At 47.0% G+C, this 26775-nt stretch overlaps 3 protein-coding genes across 3 annotated transcripts in view; 2 read left to right on the plus strand and 1 right to left on the minus strand.

Annotated features, from left to right (window-relative positions):
* The window catches only part of PIK3AP1 (phosphoinositide-3-kinase adaptor protein 1), a gene marked incomplete at both ends in the record, with an annotated part of 38621 nt that extends 37668 nt beyond the window's left edge, over positions 1-953 (minus strand). The window contains one exon of the mRNA XM_079535897.1: positions 941-953. Within this exon, the coding sequence (XP_079392023.1) occupies positions 941-953 (13 nt within the window). The remainder of the gene's footprint in view (positions 1-940) is intronic.
* A 4249-nt stretch (positions 954-5202) lies between these two features.
* Positions 5203-14570, plus strand: NOLC1 (nucleolar and coiled-body phosphoprotein 1; the record flags this gene model as incomplete). Its single annotated transcript, XM_079535816.1, has 14 exons — positions 5203-5313; positions 5421-5476; positions 5556-5686; positions 6860-6978; positions 7704-7845; positions 8372-8484; positions 9247-9394; positions 10059-10199; positions 10600-10689; positions 11915-12058; positions 12270-12821; positions 13550-13662; positions 14044-14124; positions 14412-14570. The coding sequence occupies 14 exons, from the start codon at positions 5203-5205 to the stop codon at positions 14568-14570; spliced, it is 2100 nt and encodes a 699-aa protein (XP_079391942.1).
* A 3066-nt stretch (positions 14571-17636) lies between these two features.
* On the plus strand, positions 17637-26374 carry LOC306946862 (2-hydroxyacylsphingosine 1-beta-galactosyltransferase-like; the record flags this gene model as incomplete). The annotated part of the gene is made up of 6 exons (XM_079535965.1): positions 17637-17711; positions 21508-22347; positions 24522-24661; positions 24794-24870; positions 25276-25495; positions 26059-26374. 6 exons carry the CDS (start codon positions 17637-17639, stop codon positions 26372-26374), a joined length of 1668 nt encoding a protein of 555 aa, XP_079392091.1.
* Positions 26375-26775: the final 401 nt, after the last annotated feature.

Consider the following 26775-nt stretch of genomic DNA (forward strand, 5'->3'; position numbering starts at 1 on the left):
ACCTCTCACTTTGACCAGAATAGAAATCTTCCACTTCAATGTGCTGCAAACAAGCAAGTGGAAACAGAACCGAACTAGATACATTTTTTTCCTTCACATGAGATTTGCATTATGATAGGTGAATTTACAGCCGTTCTACTTTTAGGAGTCTTTGTGAAACCACCTCTCTTTAAGGAGAAAGGTAGTTTTGCCCACAAGTCTCCAGAGGTTCCCGTGTAGCTGATTTTACATCACAAGGAGATACGCGTCAGTGAAACGCTGCCGTTACTTCACTCTCTGAGAACGGCACATTTTCCCTTTTTTAGAGAGGACGCACACACTTCCCCGCAAAGGGGGAACTTGCAGAGTGGGCACTAGTGAACTTACACAATTCGGGTTAACCTCATCTACCTCTGGAGTTTGCCGGTGTACTTTAATCAGTTTTGTCCGCACATGTCAGCGAAGACGGACGGCAACCCAGCGCACCTTGTGACCGGTGCCACTGTGGCAAAAGGCAGCAAAATCGTACCCCGAAGAGGGAGCGTGCAAATGGTGGGGAATAAGGCGATATTTAGGAAGAGCTGCCTTGCTACAGAACATCGCGGCGGACCACCGAGGCGACCGGTGCGCGGCAGGGCAAGGTTACTCGGCCGAACACTCTCCCTCAGTAGCACAGCTCTGCCAGCGACAAGACAAGCAGAGCAAGACGGGGTAGAAATCGCGGTGACCATCGCCTTTTGTTAGCTGCCTCCGAGCGAGCGCGGCGCTCCGGGAGGCACTCTCCTTTCCTCTTCCCCTCCCGCCGGCCGGCTGCACCGCCCTACCTGCGGGGCGGGCTGCGGCCGGGGCAGCTCCGCGCTCCTCTACCGCCCCGTTCAGCGGCGGCCGGCGCTTCCCGCACCGTCCCCGACCGACCCCCGGCGCTTCCCCCCGGTCCCCACGGAGCGGCCGCGGCACTTACCGTAGGCCGTCATGGTCCGGGGCTGGCGGCGGCGCACCGCGGCGTCCGTCCCGCGGTCACTTCCTCGGCCCGTCCGGAGACCCGCTCCGCAGCCCGCCCCCCGCCCGCCCCGCCGCCGGCCAGCACCGCCCCTGGGGCCGCTCCGAGCGGAGCTCCGGCCCCGACGGCGGCGCCCTCGGGCTTACCGCGACGGCAGGTTCTCGCTCGTACTAACAGCGCACAGGCTGAGCCCCGGCCGCTCCTTCCTGCTCTAGCACTGCTCGTTTTCGCTTTCCAGCGCTTTTAAAACCCACGTGCCGCGGAGCTACCTAAAAGCGAGCGTTTAGGATGACCACTTATATCTTCTCTGGGATTCCCTCGAACTGTCTCCGTTCCTCCTTCCAGCTAAAGCTGCTCCGGCTCCGCAGGGCTTAGCACTGGCTGGAGGGATGGGAACAGAAGAGTCCAATACAGTGGAAAGAGAGCAGGTGAACATGAAACGGTAATAACAAGGAGTACAGTGGTTAAAATCACAGCTGTCAGCCAGGAAAGGTGGAAAACACAAGAATCAGAGAGGACACGCCTTGGTGCCCTTAGATTCACCAGCGTCCAGATGACTGCGCTCATACTGAGAGCAGCAGAAAGGTTCCAAAGGTTCTGCTGGAGCTCAGAAAATAGGGCTCAATTTAGTTTGTCACTTAGGACAAACCAATAGATTCTGCTCAAATAATTATTTCAGGTGATTCCCTTGCAAACTTGGATGAAAAAAAAAATACATACAACACATTTGTATATATATGTATATATTTATGTATTCAGAAATACATTTCTTTACTGGGAACCAGTGAAGTCTTCATCATTGCACTTTGGTAAAGCAAACACCGACTGCCCTACAGCCTGGTTTCCCAGTGAAGAAAAAGTCACTCACGTGGGGCACACTGTGCATGCAGCTCACTGCCATGAGCACTGACAGCAGAGCACAGCAGTTAGCTAGTCACACACAGCAAGAACCGAGTCTGTTTCCTGCTTATCCATTCAATCTCCAAACGTAACTAAACTCTCCAGATACCTCCAAACCTTTCTTTGCCTAAAACTTACTCTAAGCTTGCAAAATAACTACATACTACGGCTTGCCTTCCAAAAACTGGCAGTTTTCTCCTACAATAATTATTAGGACAAACAAAAAAATCCTGAGGGTACATCCTAAGGAGAAAGTGAAGGCATGCAGAGAAGAAGTCAGCACTTCCCCAATTGAATTCCGAGTATGTACAATAGAATAAAGACCTGGGTGCTGGAAAAATTTGCAGCTACAGAATCTACATTTATAAGGGACAAAAATCTGCCAGTTGGAAGCTATTTTCTTCTAATTTTTTGATATAATGGAATAATACTCATATATTCAGAAACAGATATGAGAAAGAATAGATGAATTAGTATATATACGACTTCATAATTATTATTCCACAGTTACTGCTATTTCTCTTGTAAATCTGTTTAATCTCAGAATAAAAAGTGAAAAAAATCTCAAAATCATCTCTGTTGTCAGATTAGGATTTAAACGTGCTCTTTGAAACAAGTTTTAAATTATTTCTCCCTTTAGAGCTTTGCAGCATCATATAAGCAGCTAGCAATATCATCTTCTTGCTTAACGAGAATCCATGGGATTTCTCTGCCTGTATCAGTGTCACCTGGGATGCTATTTGATTTATTCAGTGTAAAACACAGGAAATCCTTTTAGCCTCTAAAATAAAATTAATGTGCCTCCCCAAAGTAACTGTCAGTGCTCTGTTGCAGCAAACTTCACAACAACCTCCTCCTGAAAAATTACAACAGAATGCTTTACACACACTTGGAACCAAAACATGTCAGTCTCACTTCAATGCATGGAAAAAGAAGTCGTGGGTTGGGAAAAAGTAAAAGAAATGCCTTACTGTCCTACTGAGGAAGAGCCAGGTTGTCTCTCTGCAAGTCAGGCTCTCGGTCCTCAGTTAAGACTGCAGCTCCAGCACAGCAGCTCATGCAAAGAAAAACAAATTTCACCACTTTAATTCGAGGAAAACCTGAGCCTTGCTGAGTCAGTTCTTCATTAGAAATCAGCATGATCTGCACCTTCCTCACAGGAATAGCACTACTTAACCCACCCTGCAGTGTAAGGACCATTTTCCCGTGGACTTCAAGAGCATTCATCACGTTTTCTGTTTCTACCTCCAGTTCCCCTATGGGTAATAACCCAATGACCTTCTGCTTCCAGTTCTACAATTCCTTTTTTATCTACCAGCACAATTCCGACACTGACTAAAGCAGCACTTGACACGAAGATATGTCACTTGCTTTTCCTTGCTCCAAAATCTGTCCCACAAAATTCACCACAGAGGTCAGATCATGTAGTAGGTTTAATTGCTAAAGCTGTTGCTCAAAACCAGTTTGCTGATGTTAAGGGCAATTTGATTTGTCTGATAGGGAGACAGGACAGGCTCTGATCCTCAAAGCAGACAAATACACGTAACTCCCTACATCTGTAACATGGGAAAGATTTTCTCTTGCCTCCCTTTTATGCAGTAAAATCTCAGAATCTTTAGAGATCTTACTGCATAAGATGCTTTGAAATTCTTTAAAGCCAAAAGAAGAAAATTTAGCCACACCTTACCTATCCAAACTTTTAGCTTTTTTAGCTTTTTGGCTTCACGTTGCTTAACACAGCCATTAATTTCCCTGGCTTATCACAGCAGAATCACTTAAGATAGCAGAACCTCAAATAAAAAGGATTTATCAGCAATAGATGCACCTCTTCCTTACTGATGTAAAAGGAGGCACATAACCTGTGCTGAGCTTTGCAGATGGGCCTTGCAGCTGCATTTGACAGTCTCAAATAAATGAAAATCAGGAGAAATAATGGTTCCTGGAAATAGCTTCCTTTCTGCACCTCACATTTGATCAATCCCACGTATAAGGGCAGATAAGAATCTGAAAACAAAATGCAATTATTTAACAGTAAAATAGAATTGCCTTTGTCTCTAACTGCACAACAGTACCTTAGTACTAAGTACTAAGTGCTTAGATTAATTTACAGTAGTATCTGCCACTACATAAGGTGCTTTCTTTCCCCCCCAGCACAAGCATGAGACCTTCCAGAAAATGAAAGCAACAAGTGAGACCTTCCTGCATACAACGAACACCACCTAAGCACATGAGAGGGACAGGACTCCCATACAGTTAGGCACAGTAGTACCTAAGCAGCCTTACAAAGAACAGGCCAAGAGAACCATCAAGAGCATTAATGTTACTCCCTTACTCCTACTTGTTCAATGCTAGCAGCCCTAACTTAGGACTCTCAGTAAAGAGCTCTCTCCCACTTACGCTCAGTAGACTTTCTATCAAGAGAACAACAAAAAAAGTCCCCAGAGCAAAGCAAAAGGAATAAAATAGAACATTCCATTTATTAGCAAATACTTCGAAGCTTACAGACAAGAAAGCTTTTAGTGAAAAAGAGAAATAGCTAATTTAAAGCCACAGCACTATACAGCAGCTGAATTAAATGTTTTATCAGTTTTCCCCCCCCATACAGTAACAGGCCACAGCCGTTCTGATCAGCCTCACCTGTGACTTCCCCCCACACCCTTTACTCTCAAAGTCCCAGAGCTCACTTTAAGCTCTAGTCTCAGCATTCAATATATGCATTAGAGGCTCGTTTGTTTGTTTTGTTGTTACGTGTGTCTTTTTCAAACCTTATCTTTCACCTTACCTCCTACATACCCCTCAAACCTCTACATACCTACTGTAGGTAACCTCATTTCTATTTCTAGGACCTTCTCTAGTTCCCCTTTATAAGTAGTCCCCTTGGGCCTAGTGGTACGTGTATTTTAGCCCCATCTCCTTTTGCTCTGCACGTTTCCCAGGAAGATGCTGGATCTGCTTCACGTGCGACGTTTCCCGGCGCTGCGGGCGCCCCTACCGCTAGCACGCGGCTCTACAACTGACGGGCAGGACGTTCCCTCACAGAGCAACCTGCACTTCCTGCTCCTTACCATTCGCCTCTCCCTTTTTAACGGATTACGACTAGAGGGGGCTGATCGGGGGGAGAAAAGGGACAAAGCGAATTTAACCGCACCGAAATCTTCAATCTGCCAGCGCTACGCGCGCACTTCCGCCCGCCTCCAACATGGCGCCGTACCCTCGCCTCAGACCGCAGCGGAGGCGCCGCGCGGGCTTCCGGCCGCACGCACGTACGGTGTTACGTCATCGCGTCGGTGCGCGTGCGCGCAGGCGGCACGTGGCGGCGCAGCATGGCGGAGCGGCGAGCGGTGCCCAGCGACCTCTTCCCCTTCGTGCTCGCCTTCCTGCGCGAGAACCGCTTCGAGGGCGCCGCGCGCGCCTTCGCCAAGGAGGCGGCGGCGGTGAGCGGGGCCGGGGCGGGTGAAGGGAGGGTGAGGGGAGGGAGCGGAGCGTGATGTGGAGCGTGTCCCTGCACTTGCAGCTAACGCGTATCCGCGTGTCTCCGCAGAAGGAGCAGGACCCCAACGCCGCCTCGCTGCTGGACATCTTCAGCTACTGGGTGAAGTGAGTGCTGCTCGGGGGCGGGGGGCTTTTGCTAGGGGCTGTTCCCCGGAGCTCCGTCCATCCGTCTGTTTCCCTGCAGGTCTCCTGCCGCCAGGAAAAGGAAGCTCGTGTCCAACGGGCCTCAGGCAAAGCGGACGGCTGCCTCGAGCAGCAGTGAGAGCTCCAGTGAGGAGGAGGAGGAGGCGGCGGCCCCGCCTGCCAAGAAGCCGGGTGAGGGGGAAAGGGGCCGCGTTGGGTTGGGAACCTGAGCCTGCTCTGGGTATGGCGTGGTGGCTGTGGCTCAGGTGAAGCGATTCTGCTACTGTCAGGGAGCAGGGTCACGATCTGGTCTTAGAGCTGTGGAATTGTAAAGGCTGGGAAAGACCACTAAAATCATGTACTCCATCAACCCACCCCCACTATGCCCACTAACCATGTCCCTCAGTGCACAGCTCTGTGTTTTTGAACACACCCTGGGCAGTCTGCGCCGATGCATTGCCACTTTTTCAGAGAAGAAGTTTTTCTTAATATCCAACCTCAACTCCTTTGGCACAATTTGAGGCCATTTTCTCTCATTCTATTGTCACTTTTACCTGAGAGATCTTCCTAGTCCTGATGACTGCACTGTTTCTGATATGAGTTAGGATGCCATTGATGGTTCAGCCAAGTGTCAGCCAACACCCCCAGATCTTTTTCCTCCATGCCACTTGCCAGCCACTCTGCCCCAAACCTGTAGCGATGGGGTTCTTGCAGTCAGTGCTCAGGACCTGTTGCTTGGTTGTCTTGAAGCTCATAGAGCTGGCCTCAACACATTGATGCTACTTATCATCAGATCCTTCTGTAGGGCCTTCCTACCCTCAGGCAGATTAACACTTCCTCCCAGCTTGGTGTCATCTGCAAACTTACTGAGGATGCACTCAATCCCTCAATCTTCTTCCTGGCAGCTCTACTGCCTGCGCTTCCCATTTCTGTTTGTGGTACGTTTTCAATTCCCAGTGAGCATGAGCTCGTTATGTAGATAAAAGTTAAAATCTGTAGCACAGTACTGCAGTGGTTCCCTTTGGAAGTCTGCAGCGATTTATTGTTGATGCTGGAAGGTATTCAGCATTGATGGCAATTTCAATATTCTCTCAGTTTGTGGGAGTGCTTCTTATGTGGGGTGTTGTTGCTGATAAGTCTGCTCTTAAATATGTGAGTAATAAGGGATGGATGAATCTAGAACTATTTTGGATTCTTCTACTGCTCTGTGTATTGCAAACAGAAGCCTGGGTCAATGTTACAATCTTCAGGCATAGTTTACTGACTTTAATAGATCATTTTAACGTGATATAATACTAATACAGGATATATGTGTGTGGGAAGTGTGGATTAGCTGATCAATGTATTTTTTTCCTTTACTTGCAGCTAAAGCAACAGCTGTAACAAAGACAAAAGCAGTTCCTCCAGCCAAGAAAGCGAAGAGCAGCAGCGAGGACTCTAGTGATGATTCGGACTCGGAGGAGGAGGAGAAGAAGCCAGCAAAGGTCAGCCTTCCTTTCTAGCCTCTTTACTACATGCTAGATAACGATGAATGATAGCAAATTTGACCACCAAAATTCTTAGTGACAGTGAGCTTGTTTTCATAAACTGCAAAGAACCTGGACTTCTGGAGATACAATGTAATGAGATGTTTCTGCAATTGACAGTGTACTGCTTAGATGGATCCTCTGAAAAATTAATTTCATGTCTAACAGCTATTTGTTTCACATCCATGTTTGCTCATGGCTCTTTTCCCAAGACTATCAGTGCTTGCTTTTCTTCTTTTTTTTTAAGAGAAAGATTATTTACAGCTTATATGCATGTATAAATAGAGAATTTTCTCTTTTCCTTTTTCACTGCTGCCATGGTCTTGACAAGGAGAGGCAGGAAAAATAGTATTACACTTGAAGAGGCAAACCAAGGTTGCCTCATCAATGTTTTCGGTCTTTGAACTTGTCTGATCCCCCGAAAGAAGAGAACCCAGTGTTAGTCTCAGATTGTCCTTCTTTGGAAGGGGAAGAACTGGAGACTGAAGAGTAAAGAACATATTCTGTGTGCTTCTGTGAGGCTTCCCAGAGCAAAACTGGAAACAAAAACATTATTCAGAGATTTTCAGACACCAGCTGTTAGGCTGTGAGGTTTCCAGCTTTTTAAACTTCCTGTACGTGTACCATTTATTAGCCTCTTTTATTTGCTATAAGGGCTACTTAGTTTTCTTCCTTTCGTTTAGAAAGGCACAAAACCTGCAGTAAAGCCAGCTGTAACCAAAATCCAGCCTCAGAAGAAAGCAGAGAGCTCCAGCTCTGACTCAAGCAGCTCAGATGAAGAAGCACCAAAGAAACAGCCACCAAAACCAGCGACACCTAAAGCAGGTATCTCCCTTATTGCATATTGTGAGTCTGTGTGCGCAAAAAGCTAGAGGAGTGAGGCATACCTGTTAACATAGTTTGCAAATCTGCTGTCTCTGCCATTTTTATTCTCAAGCAGTCTACTTCTGACATGGAGCATGCGTAGAACTGATTGTAAATGAAACATCAAGTCATAAATGAAACATCAGGTCATAAAGGCTGTATTATTTGCATAAGTAGCTGCAATCAGCAACCTTAGTTGCTTATGTTATGCTTTTATCAGTGTATTCCCCTGAAGTGCAGAGCTGGAAGACGTTAACAATACTTAGTCTTTGGTCATGGAAGTATTAATAAGTTAGAGTGGACATCTTACAGAAAATCATCCCTAAACTTGAAGAAGAGTAAGAATAAGAAGTTTACAGTACTTACCGTAATGGTTCCTTATTATCTTTTCCCGTGTTTTTCTCTTTATGATACTTTATGCTGAATGTAATGACTCCTCATTTCTCAGAGCATATGTTCTAGTATTGCTTTTCACTTGTCCCAAAAGGAAATAAAGCTGCTCAAGCAACCACCAAAGTGGTCAATGGGAAAGCACCAAGCAGCAGCAGCAGTAGCAGCAGTAGTGAAGATTCTGATGAGAAAAAGGCTGCGCAGAAAAAGGTAAATTGGACTTTGAAAGAGTTTTAAAGTGCTATAGTAACGTAGTAAGACTGGATGTATCTCTGTCTTTCAGAGTATGTGCACATACTGCGTGGAAGCTGAGTAAAATATTTATGGCTATTAAACAGTTGTGTGTTTTTTTGTTTTTTTTTTTTTATGGTGGGATTATGCCATAGAATTATAGAATAGCCCAGGTTTGAAAGGACCCTAACGATCGTTGAGCTCCAAGCCTCATACCGTGGGCCGGTTGCCACCCACCAGATCAGACTGCCCAGGATCACATCCAACCTGGCCTTCAGGGATGGGGTATCCACAGCTTCTCTGCTGCCAGGTCCTCACCGCCCTCTGTGTAACATTCCTAGCAGAACATGACCTAACATGTCCTGTCCATGCCCTGACTTTCCACTGCTACTTCTACAGGAAAATGTCTTCTTATATTTTAACCATATAGTCTCCCTTGTACATTCATTTTGCATCAATTCTCTGTGCTTAGCTACCTGTGCTCTTCAGCCAGATTAGCTCTCAGTTAAGAATTTATGTAGCAGAAAATAACAGCATAGTGGCCGTGATGTGATACTCATGTGTTTCCTGAAATTTGCATGTGAGAATCTTCATTAATTTTCTTCCTTTATGTTCAAAATTTGCTGCCTCTTAAGTGAGACATATAGTTAGAGATTTGCATCCAACTGTCCACCCAAGTTTTCCATAGCATGTGCTTGGTTTTTTTTTTTTAATCTGTATTTCTTTCCTTCTTGTGTTAAGGCTGTTCCCAAGAAATCTGTGCCCAAACCTGTAGCCACACAGTCATGTCCAGGGAAAACCAAACCTGCCAAGGAAAGTTCAAGTAGTGAAGACTCTTCTGACAGTTCAGATGATGAAAAGCCACCTGCAAAAAAAAAGCCAAAGTCTGGTAAATGCTAGATACCATTGTTCTATGTGGGAGAGTACTTCTTTTAGGATGGCAGGACTTAACAGCTGACAGCCAAAGGCAAATTTTGCTGCACACAAACTTCTAAGTGCTGCTGGTTTTGTGAACCAGAAACATAGCAGCTTTTTTCATGTGTGCTTTTGGGAGTAAGCTTAAAATTCGGACCTTCTCTCAGCAGAGGATGGAAAGTGGTGGAGATTCTGAGATTCGGCTAACTTGTCTGCATATCCACTGTTCAGATGGCCTTTTAAGGCCCTTAAAGGTTTCCTGTCTGTCAGGATTTGGGAATTCATTTGCCTGTAATTTGGTTATCCTGTAACTGCAGTTTTTAAATTGTTTTAATTTTTCCCTGAAGTATCCAGGGCTGTTAAGTTGTGGTCTTATGGATGGTCTGATGGACTAAACGAGTCTCTGTTCAATACAGTATAGTGCTCTTAGTGTTCCCTAAGAGGGTAGCTAAACTTACAGTAGAAGCAGTGGGTAGCAGTGAAGTAAGTGTAACATTTGAAATTACATGCTGATATCTTTGTACATAAAAGAGAGGTGTAAATGGAACCAAGAAGCAGAAGTGATTTATTCTAACTATAGCATCTTAGATATGCTGCTTGTGTTATTGTATGGGCATCCAAATGCTGTTTCTCTGCAGGTCAGTACAGTGCTGTACCACCACCACAAGCTGTGCAGACAAAGAAAGTTCTTGCCAAGGCTCCAGTGAAAAAGGCTGACAGCAGTGACTCTTCAGACAGTAGTGATGAGGAAGAACAGATGCCTCCAAAGGGAGGAACGGGTATGTTGTGAGCAGGAGGCTTCAGAAGAAATTGTTACACAGTGTAATCAGTGTTATGGCCATCTTTTCGGTTCCATGAAAAAGGCATATGACAAGTCTGTGTTACTATTTGCTTCTCTGGAAATTTCTGAGTAATTGGAAGCTATCTCAAACAGAACACAGTGTATGTGACTGTGCAGATTGGGTTATTTACACATGTTGGTTTGAAAAGTCATAGGGATCTTGTTTCATGAGGATGAGTCAGGCCCACTGCTGAAACTGGCCAGGTTCTTGCTTGGCTTCTAGGGTGCTGACTGAATTACTAGTATACTGAACAGGGAACTTTCTGGGAAGATTTGAACGTCAGTACAAAGGTTTTGTGTAAATATGACGTGTATTAATTTTAGACTTGCTCTTGCAGGCAAAGCAGCAGTAGCTAAAACAATCGTTACCCCAAAAAGCAAAGCTGTGACTGCAAAGAAGGCTGAATCCAGTTCAGACAGTGACTCAGGTAATTCAAGAAATCATTTTGTTTTCTGTTGATGTTTTTGTTGGCTAAGGTGGTTTGATGTGGTGTATCTGTGAAAAACCTTTAGTATATGAGCTTAAAAGTTTCGCGATCTCCACACGTTGTGAAATTGAGAAAGAGCCTGCTGTGCAGGGCACATCCTGATCATGAGGCACAGCAGAGAGACTGTGTTGCCAGGTGGGAAGGGTGGAGGCACTCTGTTTCTCCAGGAAGGTTCATTGTTAATCTTGTGTCCATATCTTAAGTTTTTCACTTTCTGTTATCCTGTTATGGGCTTTGAGAGAAGCTTTGAAAATAAGATAGGAAAACCTACTACCACCATACCAAGCTTAATTCTATCCATAAATAAATGGATAAAGTTGCTTTCTAATGCGGCCCAGCATACCATGCTTTTTTCCTCCTGTTTAAAGGTCTCCTGATTTGTTTATCTCAACATTTCTAATGCTACAGTAGGGTTGTGAGTGTTAGCAGCCTGTCTGTCTGCAGACAGCTAGCACTAGACTGTGTGATCCTTTAACAAGTGTCAGGAGATCTGTGTTTTCTGTTTGTTATTGTCTAGTTTTTCAGAAATGAACAGTGATTTGTTTACTGTTGTGAAGAAGGTGTTCAGAGGTGTTGGAATAGATCAAGCGTAGTGTTCCAGGTTACTGTCAGACAGGTGTAATTGTGCACAGAAATCTCCAGTCTCAGTAGTGGAATGTTGCTAAGCACCTTTGACATAGCAAGTAGAATACTGAGCTCCTGTCCTATTGCCTCTTCACAGTTCCTGCCTTCTTAATTTCTTGCCTGTTATTTGATCTTTATTGATTATTTTCTTAATGTTTCTTCTTCTTGAGTTTGTTTTTGGTGATATTTGCAATTTCTTTTCCAGTCCCTTACTATAAATTATATGTAATAAGATATATTTAACATATGAATCCTATTTAGCAAATATTTATCTGCTTTTTTGTGCATGCTTTAATAAATAGCTTAAATTTCTATTTGTGTTCACTTCTCCCAAGAAGGAAGATAGGTGCAAAGATGAGTGCTGTCCCCTGCCCGCTTGGGAAGCGTTCATCAGATGCTTCTTATTGCAAGTTATCTGTGGTTCCACACATAGCCACCACCGGTGTCACTGTTTATTTTCTCATGAGTTACGTACATGTCATTACTAAAGTAACTTGTACCCCAAGGTTATTAACTGAAAGAATGTACTACTTCTGTCCAGATTCTAGCTCTGAAGATGAGAAGAAGGTAGGGAGTAAGCTCTCAGCTAAACAACCTGTGATAAAGAATGCTTCCAAACCAGCAAAAGCAGCTGCCAAGCCTGGACAAGCAAAGAAGGACTCCAGCTCCTCCTCAGACAGCTCAGGTATTGGGATAAGAGAAAAAAGAATTATTGTGTGCGTATTGTACTTGCGAAATCTGTGTTTCCAGCCAGGGTGTGAGGTTGCATTTGGATAGGGATTGCCCACTGCTGTGTTGTTTCAATCAATTAAAGAAGTGTACTGTGACAGCACTGAGTTTGTTAACTTCATGTTGAAGGAGTAGGGCTGAGTCTTGAATTCTTGTTTCCATTCTAGATTCTGATAGCTCTCACAAAAAGATGCCTGTGAAACCTGCAGGTAAAACAGCAACCCCTGCAGCAAAGAAGCCACGAGCTACTGCAAAGAAAGCACAAAGTAGCTCTGATTCAGATAGCAGTTCCAGCAGCTCTGAGGAGGAGAAGAAGAAGAAAGCCCCTCCAACTAAATTAGCTAGCAAAACAAGTAAGCCAGTGTCCAAACCAATCCCAGTGCCCAAAGCAAGCAGTTCTGACTCCGAGAGCTCAAGCAGTGAGGAAGAAAAGAAACCAGCAGTGAAACCAGTTAACAAATCTACGGGTGCAGCAAAAGCAGCTGCAGGGAAGAAAGCTGCATCTAGCAGTAGTAGCTCTTCTGATAGTTCCAGCGAAGAGGATGAGAAGCCCAAAAAATCTGGGAAAGGGGCACAAAACACTTCTCAGACTGCTGCCTCCACAGAGAAAGCAAAAGCATCCACACCAGCAGCCAAGAACCAGAAGTCTAAGCCAGCTGGTGACAGCAGTAGCAGCAGTGAAAGCAGTTCTGAAGAGGAGAAAGGAAAAGCAAATGGAGGTATTGCCTACGGTCTGGGAAGTGGGATCATCAGTCAATATGTTACAGAGCTGAACATGTGTGGGAGCCTTTCTTAAATGGTGTTCAGTCTACTTTCTGTGTTATGTTATGCTATCTGGTGCAGTACAGAGAGGGAAGAACCACTTTTTAATTTACTGTTCCTTTTTGTCTATGTTATGTATCTCCTGGCAGAGGAATTTATGATGACATGAAACCCACTTTGTACAGTTGTTATTAGTTGCTGTCTGTGCGTTTATTAGTTATTAGTAACACTATGCAGACTGCTGGGGGACCTCAATCTGTATTGTGAATGGATCACCACAGGTGTAGCCCCAGTGCACAATCTCGGTTTTGTATAGACAGGACAGAAAACGCTCACAATGAACTGGAGATGTGCTTGTGTATTTACTGTGCAACTCCAAGAATTGGCAGATTTTAACTGACAGAACTTTCTCAAATTCACTAAATCATTAATGTAGAGGTACTCAGTTACATAAAGTTGATGATCACCCATTTAGATAGATAGGATGGCAAAATCCTTGCTGCTCAGGGTAGCTATTGGTGTCTGGTTTTTGGTTGTTGGTTTTTTCTTGATTGTTTTTTGTTTTTGTTTTTTGGTGGGATAATGTAGAGATTGATGTGTCTCAAGACTACATTTTGGGGGAGAGATGCCATTGTCTTTTTCCACATTGCAATTACTTGAAGTTTTACTACGCTACTTCTAACAGGCATAGTCGAGAAGAAACAGAAGAGAGAAGTTGTTCAGGAGTCAGAAACACCAGACAATAAAAAGGCAAAGAACAAACCTAAAACACCACATACAGTTCCGAAAGTGAAACGGGTGAGTGAGAGCAAGCTGCTGATTGGCAGGAGAGGCATCTTTGCATGCTAAAACAATAGGGTTCTTTTGTGGGATTTCTTTTTTCTTTGGGCTCAAGCCATAGGAATTATTTATGTTTTTGCTCCTTCCTCAAGCACTTGAATCTTGTCTGGAGAACCCTACTTAATATACATAATGTTATTGTGGCAAAGGCTGATTGGATGTGCTTGCAGAGGAGCAGCCCTGTGCTACCTGATCTGAAGAATGGAAAATATAATGAATCTGAGAAATTGTTAAGGCTTTAGGTGACCCATACAGGGACCGAGAGGGAGGGAGGTTGTCCCTAAGGGAAGATATGTGCTAATATGTGCTTAGTGTGCCTTTTTTTTTTTTTTTTAACAGGCAGCTTCTCCTTTCCGACGTGTAAGAGAAGAAGAAATTGAGGTGGATGCCCGTGTTGCTGATAACTCCTTTGATGCAAAGGTATGGTTAGGTGGTGCTCAGAGGGGGAACACTTGACCTGTGTAAATATAGGTCTCCAGAGCAGATTTTTGAGCAGTCATGTGATGGGAACTTTTTCCACCAGGAGGTGCTGTTAGGAGGTGCATGAGCCCTGCACGAGCACTGGCTGGAGGAGTGCACAAGAGTATTGTCAGCTCCAGTATTTCTGCACTGGCACTTACTGGGCACGATGAAGGGCACAATGTTGCTTCATCTCTCTTGAATATTGATAGGAGTTTCTTCTTCCTCTCCCTGTTCATCCCTTACAGAAAGGAGCAGCTGGTGACTGGGGCGAGAAGGCTAACAATATCCTGAAATTCACTAAGGGCAAATCTTTTCGCCATGAGAAGACTAAGAAAAAACGAGGCAGCTACTGTGGGGGCACTATATCAACCCAAGTAAATTCAGTCAAGTTTGAAAGCGAATGAGAATGTTTCCTTGAAAATTTGTGAACCATCTGCTCACCAGAATCACTTGGATGGGCACGTGGATTTTATGGACATGAAACCGTCCTGGAACGCAAACTTCCACAGCCCCCTGTGGGCAGGCAGCTTCGTATGGGGGTGTGGGAGAATGGTTGGACGATTTCTTCCTTCATTTCTATCTAATATTGATTTAGGCCCCTCGTATGAAACCATCCTTGAGCTGGTGTTAAACACCACTAGGGTGACCTCCAAGACTTAAATTTTCTAGTCTTATTTTAAAAGACTTACAGTAATTTTTGTTTTGTTTGTTTTGTTGTTTTGTTCTAGTTTCCTGTCATCTAGTAAAAGGGAGAATTTATTTCCCTCTAACTTAACCCACTGTTTCTTTTTCGGCTACTTTAACTTGGATACCTGTGAAGCTGCAAGTACTGTGACTTGTCTTTGGCTGGTTACCCTGAGAGCAGCAACCCATTTGAATCCTGTGGCTGTGATCTCCACTCATATCTGACATTTCAAATTCACAGTTGCAGCGTGTCCAGGTTTTTATTTTCTGATTGCTTTGTATTGCAATAAACTCTTACCTTCTTCTTCCCTCATTTCCTATTGAGGGTACTGGCAAGAGTAGTTGAGGAGAGTAAATTCATCTCAGTAGCTGAGGAATCGCATGGCTTGGAGTTACAAGTTGGCCAAGGTCTTTACTGTATTACTGTGGCACTTCTGGTAAGGCTTACATTGGGAATCTAGCCAGGGAGTGGAGATAGCCTCAATACAGTCAACAGTTCCTGCTGTCATGTTGGAAGAAGTGTCTTTGGCTCAGCGGGAATGCTTAAGGAAGAGGAGAAAGTGAGGGTTTTTGTTTATTTTTAGCTTTTTAAACCCAGCTCTGCTTTCTGCTGTGATTTCAGTTGGGTTTTTTTTCCCAAAGAAGCTTCAACTGCAGCATGGCACCACTCTGTTCTCTCTGAGCATATAATGTGCCAGTTTGTGCTTACTTGGTACTGTGCCACACCAATTGATCATAGATGAGATGAATGTAACATTAATGCCTTAAATTGCTTTGGTTAAATCACTTGCTCTCTTTCAGCGTTTTTCTACTTGTGAAGTCCCTCTGAATAAGCAAAATGCCAGTTTCCCATCACCTTATTGCACATACTTTGGTGTTGTGTTGCACCACAAGTTGTGTAGTGTGAGTAAAGTCTCATGTTCAGTAATTGCAGCAGGAAGTGAGATTTTATAAGCAATGAGATGATCTGAAGGCTTGCTGCTTTTGAGAGATCTTCATTTCCCTCTTAGGTGGATTAAGTTAATTTTAGCCTATGGAGCAGTATGCTGAGCACATAGCCAGTATGGGTTGAACAGTGTAGAACATCTGTGGGAAAAGAGGCAGTGGGCTGTGAGATTGCCTTGCCCCCATGCTGTGACACCGCTGCCCCTTAGAGGCTGTTTCTGTACCCTCCCAGGGGATTGCCAGTGAGGAGAGCCCTGTTGCTGCAGGAAGCCACAGTTGTGTGCAAAGCAATGTCTCATAATTCAGCATTGCTTGCAACTGATGACCCAACCCCATGTGCAGATGCTGCAACTTGTTTCCATGAGCATTTTCAGGACTTCCCCTGGGGTTTGCACAACTGGGCTGGTTGCTGGATCCTCGGCAACTGTGCAGAGGGCTGGGGGGGAGAAGGGGAGGGCAGGGGCCACAGATATCACACAGCATTCAACATTGGAGGCCAAAGGAAGGTGGGAAGAATTTTTACCTGTGCTAGGGATGCGAACAAAACCTTGCTTATAGTTTATCATTTTAGTTTGTCATTTATTTTGCCCTCTTCTGTTTGAACTCTCTAACTGCTGAAAGACACTTTTTAAAAACTGTTGTGCTTGGGGTATTTTATGTGTGGGTACTCAAGTGTCTCCAAAAATAAAGATTGCTGCCTTTGTAATCTGTGCATTTGATGTGGGGGGGCTGGTGGGATGTGGGAAGGGTTGGGTCCTGTAAAAGCTGCAGCACTAAGGCTGACTGCATCAGTTTGCACCCAATTGTTGGGGCTGGAGTTGGGTGTTCAGCTGGATGTAATGGGCCTGCAGAGGGGACTGGTGCCTGTGCAGCTGGCTAGTGGGTGCTGCTGCTACTGCAGCAAACTTGGAGAGGATGGAAGATAGAAGGTTATTTACTGATGTCAAGACAAGCTGAGACTTCTTGAGATCCCTTGCACCAACTCTCCTGCAGTGCTGCTGCCAGATTGACCTTATGGTGTTTAGCAATGTAAGTTAGGTAGCTCCAACCTGTGGGAGTAAGAATTGGCACAACTCGAAAACGTGGATACCTATTAAAGGTGTAATTTGTGTTCCCTTTGATGCCTTCCTGCTCTGTGACAGCCTGCTCAGGGTAAGGGAACGCCCTGAAGAGCACGGCCTGTTGGAGGTCTTGTGCTGCAGTGCTGGTGTTGCACCTCGTGCTGCACCTTCAGGGAAGGCCGGGAGAGAAGTACCGCGCTGGTTGGCATGCTGTGATTAATGCCATCCATCAGTCAGTCCGTAACCACTGCCCTCCATCTCGAACGCGCTGTAGGAGGAGGCGGTGTAACGCCGCCCGCGGTCGCAGCAGCACACGCAGAATGTCACAGGCCCCGCTGGAACCGACTGAGCAGTGCTTTGTGGCACTCCTAAGGGGAGACTGCTTCTGGAGCTGCAGGACAAGCTCGGCCTGCATCGCAGCTCTGCCGCCGTCCCCGAGTTAGCCCGCTTCCCACGTGGCGTTTCGGCTTCAGTGGAGCCGCGATTAACGTCGAACAGGACAGACAGGACGGTCTCCCATGGGACGTACGGTGCCGGTACGGGAGCCCTGCCGCACCATCCTGCCCCCATCCCAGCCCGGAGAGGGCTCCCGGCCCCGCCTGCCCGTGCGGCTGCGGAACCCCCGCGCCGCCCCCTCCCCGCACGCCGGTTCTGCCCACCCACGGCCGCGGGGACGGCCCTCCCGGCGCTCCTCCCGCCCAACTTGGCGGGGCCGGGGCGTGGCGGAGCGGAGCAGCCCCGGGGCCGGGGCCGCCCCGCCCGCACCCTCCGCCGGCCGGCATGAAAGGGGAAGGCGGGCGGGCGCCGGCCGCTCCCTTACCTTCGCCGTGCCGTTCGGGCCGCGGCTCTGTGCAGGTGGGTGCCGGTCCGGGGAGAGCTGCGGGAAGAGAGCCTCGGGGGAGGCGCCGCGCCGTGGGTGTCCGAGCGCTCCGCTGGCGGTGGGAGGGATGAGGCGCTGCAGGAGCCCCTCCGCCTTCACAGGGCTGCTGGAGGGCGCGAGTTGGGTGCCCGCCTCACTGTGCGGATCGGAGCCCGGATACACTGACGCTTGAGCCTCAGTGCCTCTTACAGCATCTTCCTCTCGTTGACCGCATCTCAGGGGCACCTTCCCTACCCTCCTTCCTCCTCCTCCACTCCAGCCCTAGTTGATGGTAGCTCGGCTAGGTTCCATTCCACTCCTGCTGTATCCTTAGAGCCAAGTAGGCTTTTTGTGTGTGTGTGTTTTGTTTTTGTTTTGTTTATTTTATTTTAATTTAACTTTATTTTATTTTATTTTTAACGTGGAGGCGTCAGTGATTTTACAGAAGCTGAGTCTTATCTTCAGCTTCTCTGCCTCTGTAATTCTGCTAAACGTGGCCCAACTTGTCTGGCATGGCTTTATCAATCCCAGGTGCTTCCTACACAGGTTGCACAACCTCCTGGGATGCTTAATGACTTCTTCCTTTTAATGTGGTGCTCCTCCAAAGCAAGGAGCCGAAATGACAGAGCAGTGCTGGGTAGGCTTTCACTCCTCCCATCCCTCTGACCTCTCCTCTGAAGCTCTCTGCTCTCCTGGCCCTCTGCTTCCCTCTGCAACCTTGGGAACCTGTTCAACCTGTGCATCCTACAACCCTCTTTTAGCCCAAAGCGTGCACCGAGCTGTTATGTGTGCTTGTAAGATGTGGCTCACGTGAATATTTGGGAGCTGCTCTGGCTGGCTGTCCCTGATGCTCTCAGAGAGCCTCATCTCAGCTGCTTCTGGTCTTGCAACCACGTTGCAAACAAGAGGAGAGCCTCCCTACAAGCCTGCTGGTGAAGCAGGCAGTGCTACAGAGCGGCTCCAACCCCGACAGGAGGCACCTGGGAAGTCTGTGCATACGGAGTGGGAAAACCTATCCCATTACATGGGCAGGTTTAGTGTATGGTCAGAGGGAAAGCAAAGGTGTGCTGCTGGGCACCACTGGGCAGTCTGAGTTCTTGGAGCAGTGTGTTAATCAGTGTGATAAACTGACACACAGACTTTAATTTGTCCTCCTGGTTGTTAAGGATAATCTGTTCTCTTTGGTGCCAATGTTCCCTGCTGTGAGCTACAGGCTGCCAACCTGCTGCTGGCTCACAGATTCCCACCATGCCTGCACAGCTTCCTTTGTACCACCTCAATGACCCAGGAATGCTGTTGGAAATGGCCCCAGGTCCTAAAAGTTCTAACCTGATTCAGGACTGCATCATTCCATCCAAAATAGAAGAGGAGGGGCTTCTGATGAGCTTCTGATGCTGTTGTGTGGAAGTGGTGCAAGGCATTGGTTGCTCTGTTAGCTTGGTTGCTGGTATGATTTTCCCTCTGATCTTTAGGAGATGTGGGCTTTGCTCGCTCTTGGAACTTCTTGTGGCTGCTATGAGAATGTCAAACAGAAAACGCCAGGAAGGTTCATTGCTCTGAGCAGACCCATTGCACACTGCTCATTCTGCAGGTGAACAGCATTATAAAAACAACAACAACAACAACAAAACAAGACAAGGCTTTGTTCAGCACTGTATCTTCTAGGTTTTCACCAGAGATTTCCCAGGGCAGCTCCCACTGGTAACACAATGCTGTCCTGCAGCAGCTCTGAGCTGCCTGCCTGCATGGGACTTGTGTTTCCATCCATTAGTCACAACTGAGTGGCTGCCATCAGCCTGGTGGTGGCAAATACTGCTGTTTTCTCTGATTACACCTAGCAGATGAGGCAAACTTTGATTTCCTGTTCTAGGAGTTTAGAGCACTCAGGTGAAGATTTCTGTTGGTGCTTTGTTAATTCCTGAGAAGTTTACAGGGAAAAATACTTCTTCATACTGTGGGCAAGACTGAGGTGGAGACTACAAAGCAGAGGAAGAAATAATGGAGCCCTGTGCATTTGGGTTTCCCACTCCTAGGCAGGAACCAGGCAACAGAAAATACTAGAGGGGTAAGGAGAGGTGTACAGCACAGCTTTCTTGCTACGGGATATTTGCTCATCACCCTTTCTTTGTGGGCATCTACCTGGACTGATTGCTGCTGAAGGTTTTAGTGCTTCAGCCTGATACAAAGCACCCAAAAAGAATCATCTGTCTTCGGAGCTGTGGCTGTTGGTTGCTTCAGTTACACTGATAATATATTCCATTAATGCTGAAGTCCTTCCCTGTCAAACATAGTGCACAGAGCTGATCTCAGCCCGAATGGAAGCATCCTGGGCTCTTAGTGATAACTGTGCAGTTTGTGTGATTTTGCTGAACATTTGTCATGCAAAGGGAAGGGTGTATTTTGCCTCCTCACAAACCTTTCCCTTTCCTTTCATTGTTATTTCTCACATTTTTCAGCCCCTAACCCAACACTTCCACACCACAGAAGCAGAGAATCCACCCCCAGCAGGACTGCACTCCAGAACCCCACTGTTTGGTGGTTTCTTGCTGAAGACCATTTGATCTCAGTCCAGAGGTGGCTGTGGGAGTTGTGCTCATGCAACTGGAGGGCTGGGCTGCACCAATGCCTACAGGTGCCTCTCTGGGCACAGGCAGTGCAGAGAGGTGCCCCAGGGCCTGCAGCCGTGCTGCTGGCTTTGGCCAGCCTGTTCCTGCTAGCAGAGGGATGGAATGCTTTTCTTATGGTGCTTCTCTTGGTTCCCATTTTGCTTCACCACATCCCCGTAGCCCCTTAGGGGCTTAGTGTGTGAGGCTGTCCTACATCCACTTACAGTTGTTCCCACTGTAACTCCTTCCCCACCCCCTTCCCAGCAAGTCTGAACTGGGTCCTCAGGACACGGCTCTGCTTCTGACTGTTCCCAAATAATTATCATGTAATTCTTCTCCCAAAATAATATGAGGTGTGGGTGAGGCGCATTTGCTTCCAGTGATGTAGCAACACCCCTTACACAAGAGAAATGCTGTGTGTTTCACTAAACTGGGAATGGGGTGACAGCTGTAGGAGTGTGACTAAGGGGCGTCAGTGTGCCCTGGGTGTTGCGCATTGTCTCCGGGACTGCTTTCAGGGATTGCTCTTTCCCACTGCATGGATATTCCAGCACCTGTTTCACCTTTCCAGCCTTTTCCACTGATTTCCCACAGCTGATCCATCACTGGGGAGGGGGCAGCTCTCCACCCAGACCCCTTCTGTACTTTCTGAGGTTGAGGTTTTTACCTTAGTCCTGCTGGGCTCTCTCCTGCCCTTTCTGCACCAAGCATGGTGGTTTGCAATGACAAAGGCAGAGTATGCTGTCTGGCTGGGCTGTGCAGGCCTCCTGGGGAGCTTGCACAGCCACTAAGGTCTCGGAGGCAGGCAGAAATAGAAATGAAATTCAGCTGTGCTGATCCTGTAGTGATGAACAGGGATGGAGCTGCAGGTGCCCTAGCTGGTGCTGTGACTCCACAGGGCCCCTCTGATTGCTCCTCTCTGTAGTCAGCCCACCTGTTCTTGGGCACAGAAAAGAGGCTCTGAATTTCTGGAAAACACATGTCGTACACCCTAGTATCTGACATTTTTGTTGGTTTTATTTGTGCTTTCTTTCCTTTCTCCTCCCTTTAGTGAAATCCCCGCTGCTCCCCTCTCCCACCTTAGGAGCTTCTGGATTGCAGCTGTAGTCTCAGTTGTTAGCTGTCCAAGCGTGTGGCCGAGCCTTTCATACCATATAAATGGCACGTGTCTTTCCTTGCAGTGAAGAAGATGAAGGCATTACCGTGCCCCGCTGCTTTTCTCTTCCTATTGGCTGCATTCAGCCTGGAGCCATGCCGCTGTGCCAAGCTGCTGATCATGCCCACCATCGTCTTTGACAGCCACTTACGAGTCTTCATGCGTGTGGCAGAGGCACTGACTGAGCGGGGCCATGACCCCGTGCTGCTGCTTCATGAGGCTCGGGGTGTAGAAGCCCACCTGCCTGCCTTCCGCGTGCAGAGATACTGGGGCATCTTCAGCACGCAGAGCGCAGATGCGTGGGTGCAGGAGAAGATAAAGCGTGTCTTCCAAGGGAAGATGACCTCTCTGGAGATGTTCTCCTTTTTGGAGAAGTACCTGGAAAACTGTGACCTTGTGCTGGGAAACTCTACCCTCCTGCAGAAACTGCGGCATGAGAACTTTGACCTGCTGCTGGTGGATCCCAATGAGATGTGTGGCTTTATCCTGGCTCATATCCTCGGTGTCAAATATGCTGTGATCTCCACTGGCTTCTGGTTTCCAGCAGAGATTGGTGCCACTTCCCCCGTTGCCTATGTCCCTGAGTTCAACTCCCTGATGACTGACAGGATGAGCTTCTTTGGTAGGACTTGGAATCTCCTGGTCTACATGATCACTCGTGTGGCTACAAAGCTGGTCATCCTCCCCAAGTTTGAACATCTCATGGAGAAGCATGGGGTGGAGCCCAAGATATCCATGCTAGATCTTGTCCATGGATCAAGCCTCTTCTTCCTCTGTAATGATGTGGTGCTGGACTTTCCCCGGCCAACACTCCCCCATGTCATTTTCACAGGAGGCATCCTTGCTGAGCCTGCAAAGCCTCTTCCAGTGGTAAGTGCAGGAAAGCTTTGAGCCATGGTTGCCTATTAAGATGGGGAGATACTTGGTGCAAATCTTCTGTAGAGCTATGTAAGTGCTGTGAGGCTGTTTTGGTGCCAGCGTGCAGTAAGGAGACTGGGAGCACTGAGGACTGTGGGTCTGCAGGAAGGGTACTGAGTTAAGTTGTCTGTCCTGAAGAAGGAATCAGCTGTGTTATCAGTGTAAAACGATGTGTCCTGTAATGGCAGTATTTTCTTTGGAAGTAGTTCACAAGTAAACTGTCCCTAGGTTTTAAGAGGAAGTAGGAAGAACAATCAGTCTTTGTTGCTTCATCACTGCCTTAAATGAATCCAGAATTTCTTCCTTAATCCAGTTTCTCACAAGATATTTCTGCCTACAAGCAGGTAGCCCTAAGAAATAGCAGAGAGCTGTGTTTATTTTCTTATCAAATTCACTGTGGAGTCCCAAAGTATACAAAACCAAGATGTATTGTTCTCTCTTTTCTAAGTGCCAGCCCTGAGGAAAACTCCCCAGGCATCCCAGAGGCTTTCCCTGATCTGTACCTCTCTGTCCCCAGTAATAAATTAAGAAGGACAAACCCATAAAGCCTCCAAATGAAGGACAGCATTGGAATGGAGAAGGACCTGTCTCCCATTCCTCTCATTGCTTTACCACTTTTACAAACAGTGTGGGGAAATAGGCTTGGATAATAGCACTGAGGCAGTTGGGTTGTCCTGCTGTCCCAACTGATAGACTGAAATAGAGATAAGATTCAAGTTTCACCTGATTAAATGCCTGTGAAGGTCTCTGATGGCAGCTTTAGTTGTGACTGTGGATTCCCTTTTTGAAGTTAAAAGGAGGAAATGAGATTAGGTGCTTTGAATCAGAAGTCTTTGAGATAAGTATGGCTGCACGTTACCCTTTCCAGTGTGACACAGTGTGCAGGTAATGCAATTCATGTAGGATGCTCCAAGATCTGTGTCAGAGAGTGACTGCCCTGCAGATCTTGCAAAACATTAGCTTGGTCCAATCTGGACGCATACACGCCTGCCTTATAAAGAAGGGAGTTGTTTGCTGTGGCATTACTCATGTGTTTCATGGCTTTCAGAGCCCAGGGCACCCAAGGGAAGAGTGATGGAGATAGGTCCAGAGCCAGGTGGTAGGTGGCAGCAGGCAGGTGGGCAGGTTGATACCCAGGTGATGGGATGGCAACAGGAGAGAGGCGCTTGGTCGATCTAGGTGTAGCTTAAGATATTTCCCATCTCTGCAGGAGCTGAGTTATATAATTAAAGGATTTATTTCCTCATCTGAAACATCGTGGCAGAGAGTTCCTTTAATTAGGGCACAGTGGAATATAGATATGTATTTGAGAGTTAAGCATCTTTGGTGGTCAATCATACTTCCCTTAGCAACTTTAATACTATTTCTGAAAGCCAGATGTGAAGGCCTAACTATAATGGACAGTGTAATCCTCTGCCTCGTGAGTCACTGAAGTGCTATCCAGCAAAGCCAAGCTAGTACTTCCTCTTCCTTAACAGTTCTAGTAGTTGTATTACTCAAAAGGAAACATGGGATTCAAGAGAAGTGAGAAACCAAAGCCCTTTTTTGAAATCATTGTGATTCTTGGCTGCTGGTGGGGTTTAGGGCTCTTCTGCAAAGAAAGGCTCAAGTCCCAAAGTACCTGAGAAAGGGCAAACATCCCCAGAGAGTAACACTAAAATCTGCTTTGTAACTCCTATATACCTATGATACTCAACATTGTAGGTACTGCTAGTAAAAAATTCTGGTTTAATTGTTTTCTTAAAAACAGGGTGAGTTTTTGTGTTCTTTTTACCCTTCATGTTCTTAGACAATGTGTTGTTTGTTTGTTTCAAGAAAGTATCATATTCAAAGACAATTTGAGAAACTTCCCTAAAATGTCTCTGATGGTGAGCTGGTACACGGGGAACTTGAAAGCAGACAGAATCCATAGCAAGAGGTGCCCAGCAGAGCATATAGGAGAATGTTTCACCTGCTTCACAGCAGTTGTACTGGCTGATGTCTCCTAGTTTCCTTGCTTCCCCAGTTAAAAAGAGATGGATTTGGCTTCATCTTTTCCATAGGCTGGTCTCTGCTGGCAGAGGCAGCAGGTGGGAGGGCCTTTCTCCAATAAGATTTCAAGGCATCTGTGTGTGTTTTACCCACAGGATCTGCGTCTCTGGGTGGAAGGAGCAGATGCAGGTGTTGTTGTCGTCTCCTTTGGCATTGGGATCCGAGCTCTTCCCACTGACCTGGTGGAAAAGATGGCTGGCGCCTTTGCCCGCCTCCCACAGCGGGTGGTGTGGAGGTGAGGAGGGCAAGGTCTTCCTTCTAACTTCAGTTGGATGAAAATCACAGTTTCCTTTCCCTCTCTTGATCTGATTGAATTTGTAATTGCATGTGTGTCTTTTCCTATCTTGTTCTTGACTTCACCCTACAGATATTTCGGACAGAAGCCAAGAAACCTGGGTGAGAACACACTGATGATGGACTGGCTGCCCCAAAACGACCTGCTAGGTAAGGCAAGGTGTGTGTGTGTGTGTGTATATGTGTGTACTTGTATGCCACTAGCAACATGTCCAAACTACAGCAAAGACGTACAAGGAAAACAGCACCTGTATGGGTCAAAATCTCTCACTTGTTGCATGTACCATCTGTAATCTAACACCTTAAGATCAGGTGTTAAGTCTAACACCTGATCTTCATCTAACACCTGTTTTGAAGCTGTACCTCGGCTGCTATCTCCCACCTCCTCTTGGCTGTGTCCAGCAAGTTTTGGGCTGCAGAGATTAATGTTCAATCTCTCTGCTCAGCATGCTTGGCTTTCACTAAGCGCACACAAACTGTGTGCCTTGAAGAAGCCACCGATAGCCCTGTTTTGGTGCAGAAGACACTGACCTGCTGCTGTTTCTCTGCCTGCAGGCCATTCCAATGTGAAAGCCTTCGTCAGTCACTGTGGGATGAATGGAATATTTGAGGCCATTTATCACGGTGTGCCAGTGGTGGGGTTCCCATTCTATGGAGATCAGTTTGACATCATGACCAGAGTGCAGGCGAAGGGCATGGGTATCCTCATGGACTGGAACAGTGTGACAGAAGAGGAGCTTTACCAGGCTGTTGTCACGGTTATCACTGACCCCAGGTAAGGTGTTCAGGTGCATCGAGCTCCTCCTTGGTGGTGACTGTATGCAGGGGCTGGTGCCTTTCTGAGATTTGCTGTGGCACTGTGACACAGTGCACTCACCACCTAATATGACAGAAGCAAATAGTGGTTAAAGTGCCATCCAAGAGCTTTATTATTATAATTTTTTAAATCAGCTGTTAGGAGCCCCTACTACTGACCTCAGAGTAAGTAGCTAGGGTGTTAGCAGTTGGCAGGCTGAAGGATTTGGCTCGGTCACCAGATGTGACTGCTGCTGGACGAGGTATACTGGCACAGGCTGACCTTAGACACCTACGATCTGCCTGCAGTCACTCAGCAGCCCCCCTACTGAGGAACTTGAACTGAGGGAGCCTTGCTAACGTGTAACATGCTCTCTGCCATCAGAGTGGCTTTCACAGCAGATACAAAGGAAATCATGGAGGAAATGCTCCTCTGGCCCAAGGAAACACCTGCTCATCGAAAGCACCGCTGGATGGATCAGGCCACTTCTCAGCTCTGAAGCCCCTGTCAGAACAATGATTTATTGTCTTCTTCCCTTGCAGCTACAGAAAAGCAGCTAAACTCATCTCTGCTCTGCACCTGGACACACCGATGCACGCTCTCAACAGGACAGTGTACTGGCTGGAGTACATCCTCCGTCATGACGGGGCACCGTACCTCCGCCCTGCTGTCTACGACCTCTCCTTGTACGAGTACTTCTGCCTGGACATCTTGGCTCTCCTCCTACTGTGCCTGGCCAGCATGGGATTTGTCCTCTACAAGTCTGTGGTGTGGTGCAGGAGGAAGGCAGCCAGCCCTGTCTATCAGAATGGCAATTGTGTGAGAGGCCACTTCACAGAACAGAAGAAATTGCAATAGTGGCTCAGTGTGTTCTAGGGCACATCCCTTCAGTGTGAAACGAGCTGCTGCCATGCCAAGAAATGTACGGCACGCAGGCACAGCGAGAGGCGAGAGATGAGCAGGTCTGGATGAGAAGAGCCGGGGGGAGGGAGGACTGTTGCGAAGGCCGATGTGCACACCTCTGTGTACTGCACTGGTGGGCGGGGATGTGAATTCAGGCATGGGTGGAAGTACTTGGCCAGGATGCTGGGAGTGGGGCATGGGTAGGGAGACTTCTAGGGAGGAACGTGAGCTGTTCCCTTCTTATTGCGCGTTGGTTTAGATGCTGGTGTTGCTCTTCTCTCTTTCTGCATCTCTGTGGTAACTCTGGAGGTAGGAATAGCGTTTGGTTTTAGGCTGGTTCTGTTTCTCCTCTGGCT

Source organism: Tetrao urogallus (genome assembly GCF_951394365.1).
Source record: "Tetrao urogallus genome assembly, chromosome: 5".
NCBI lineage: Eukaryota > Metazoa > Chordata > Aves > Galliformes > Phasianidae > Tetrao > Tetrao urogallus.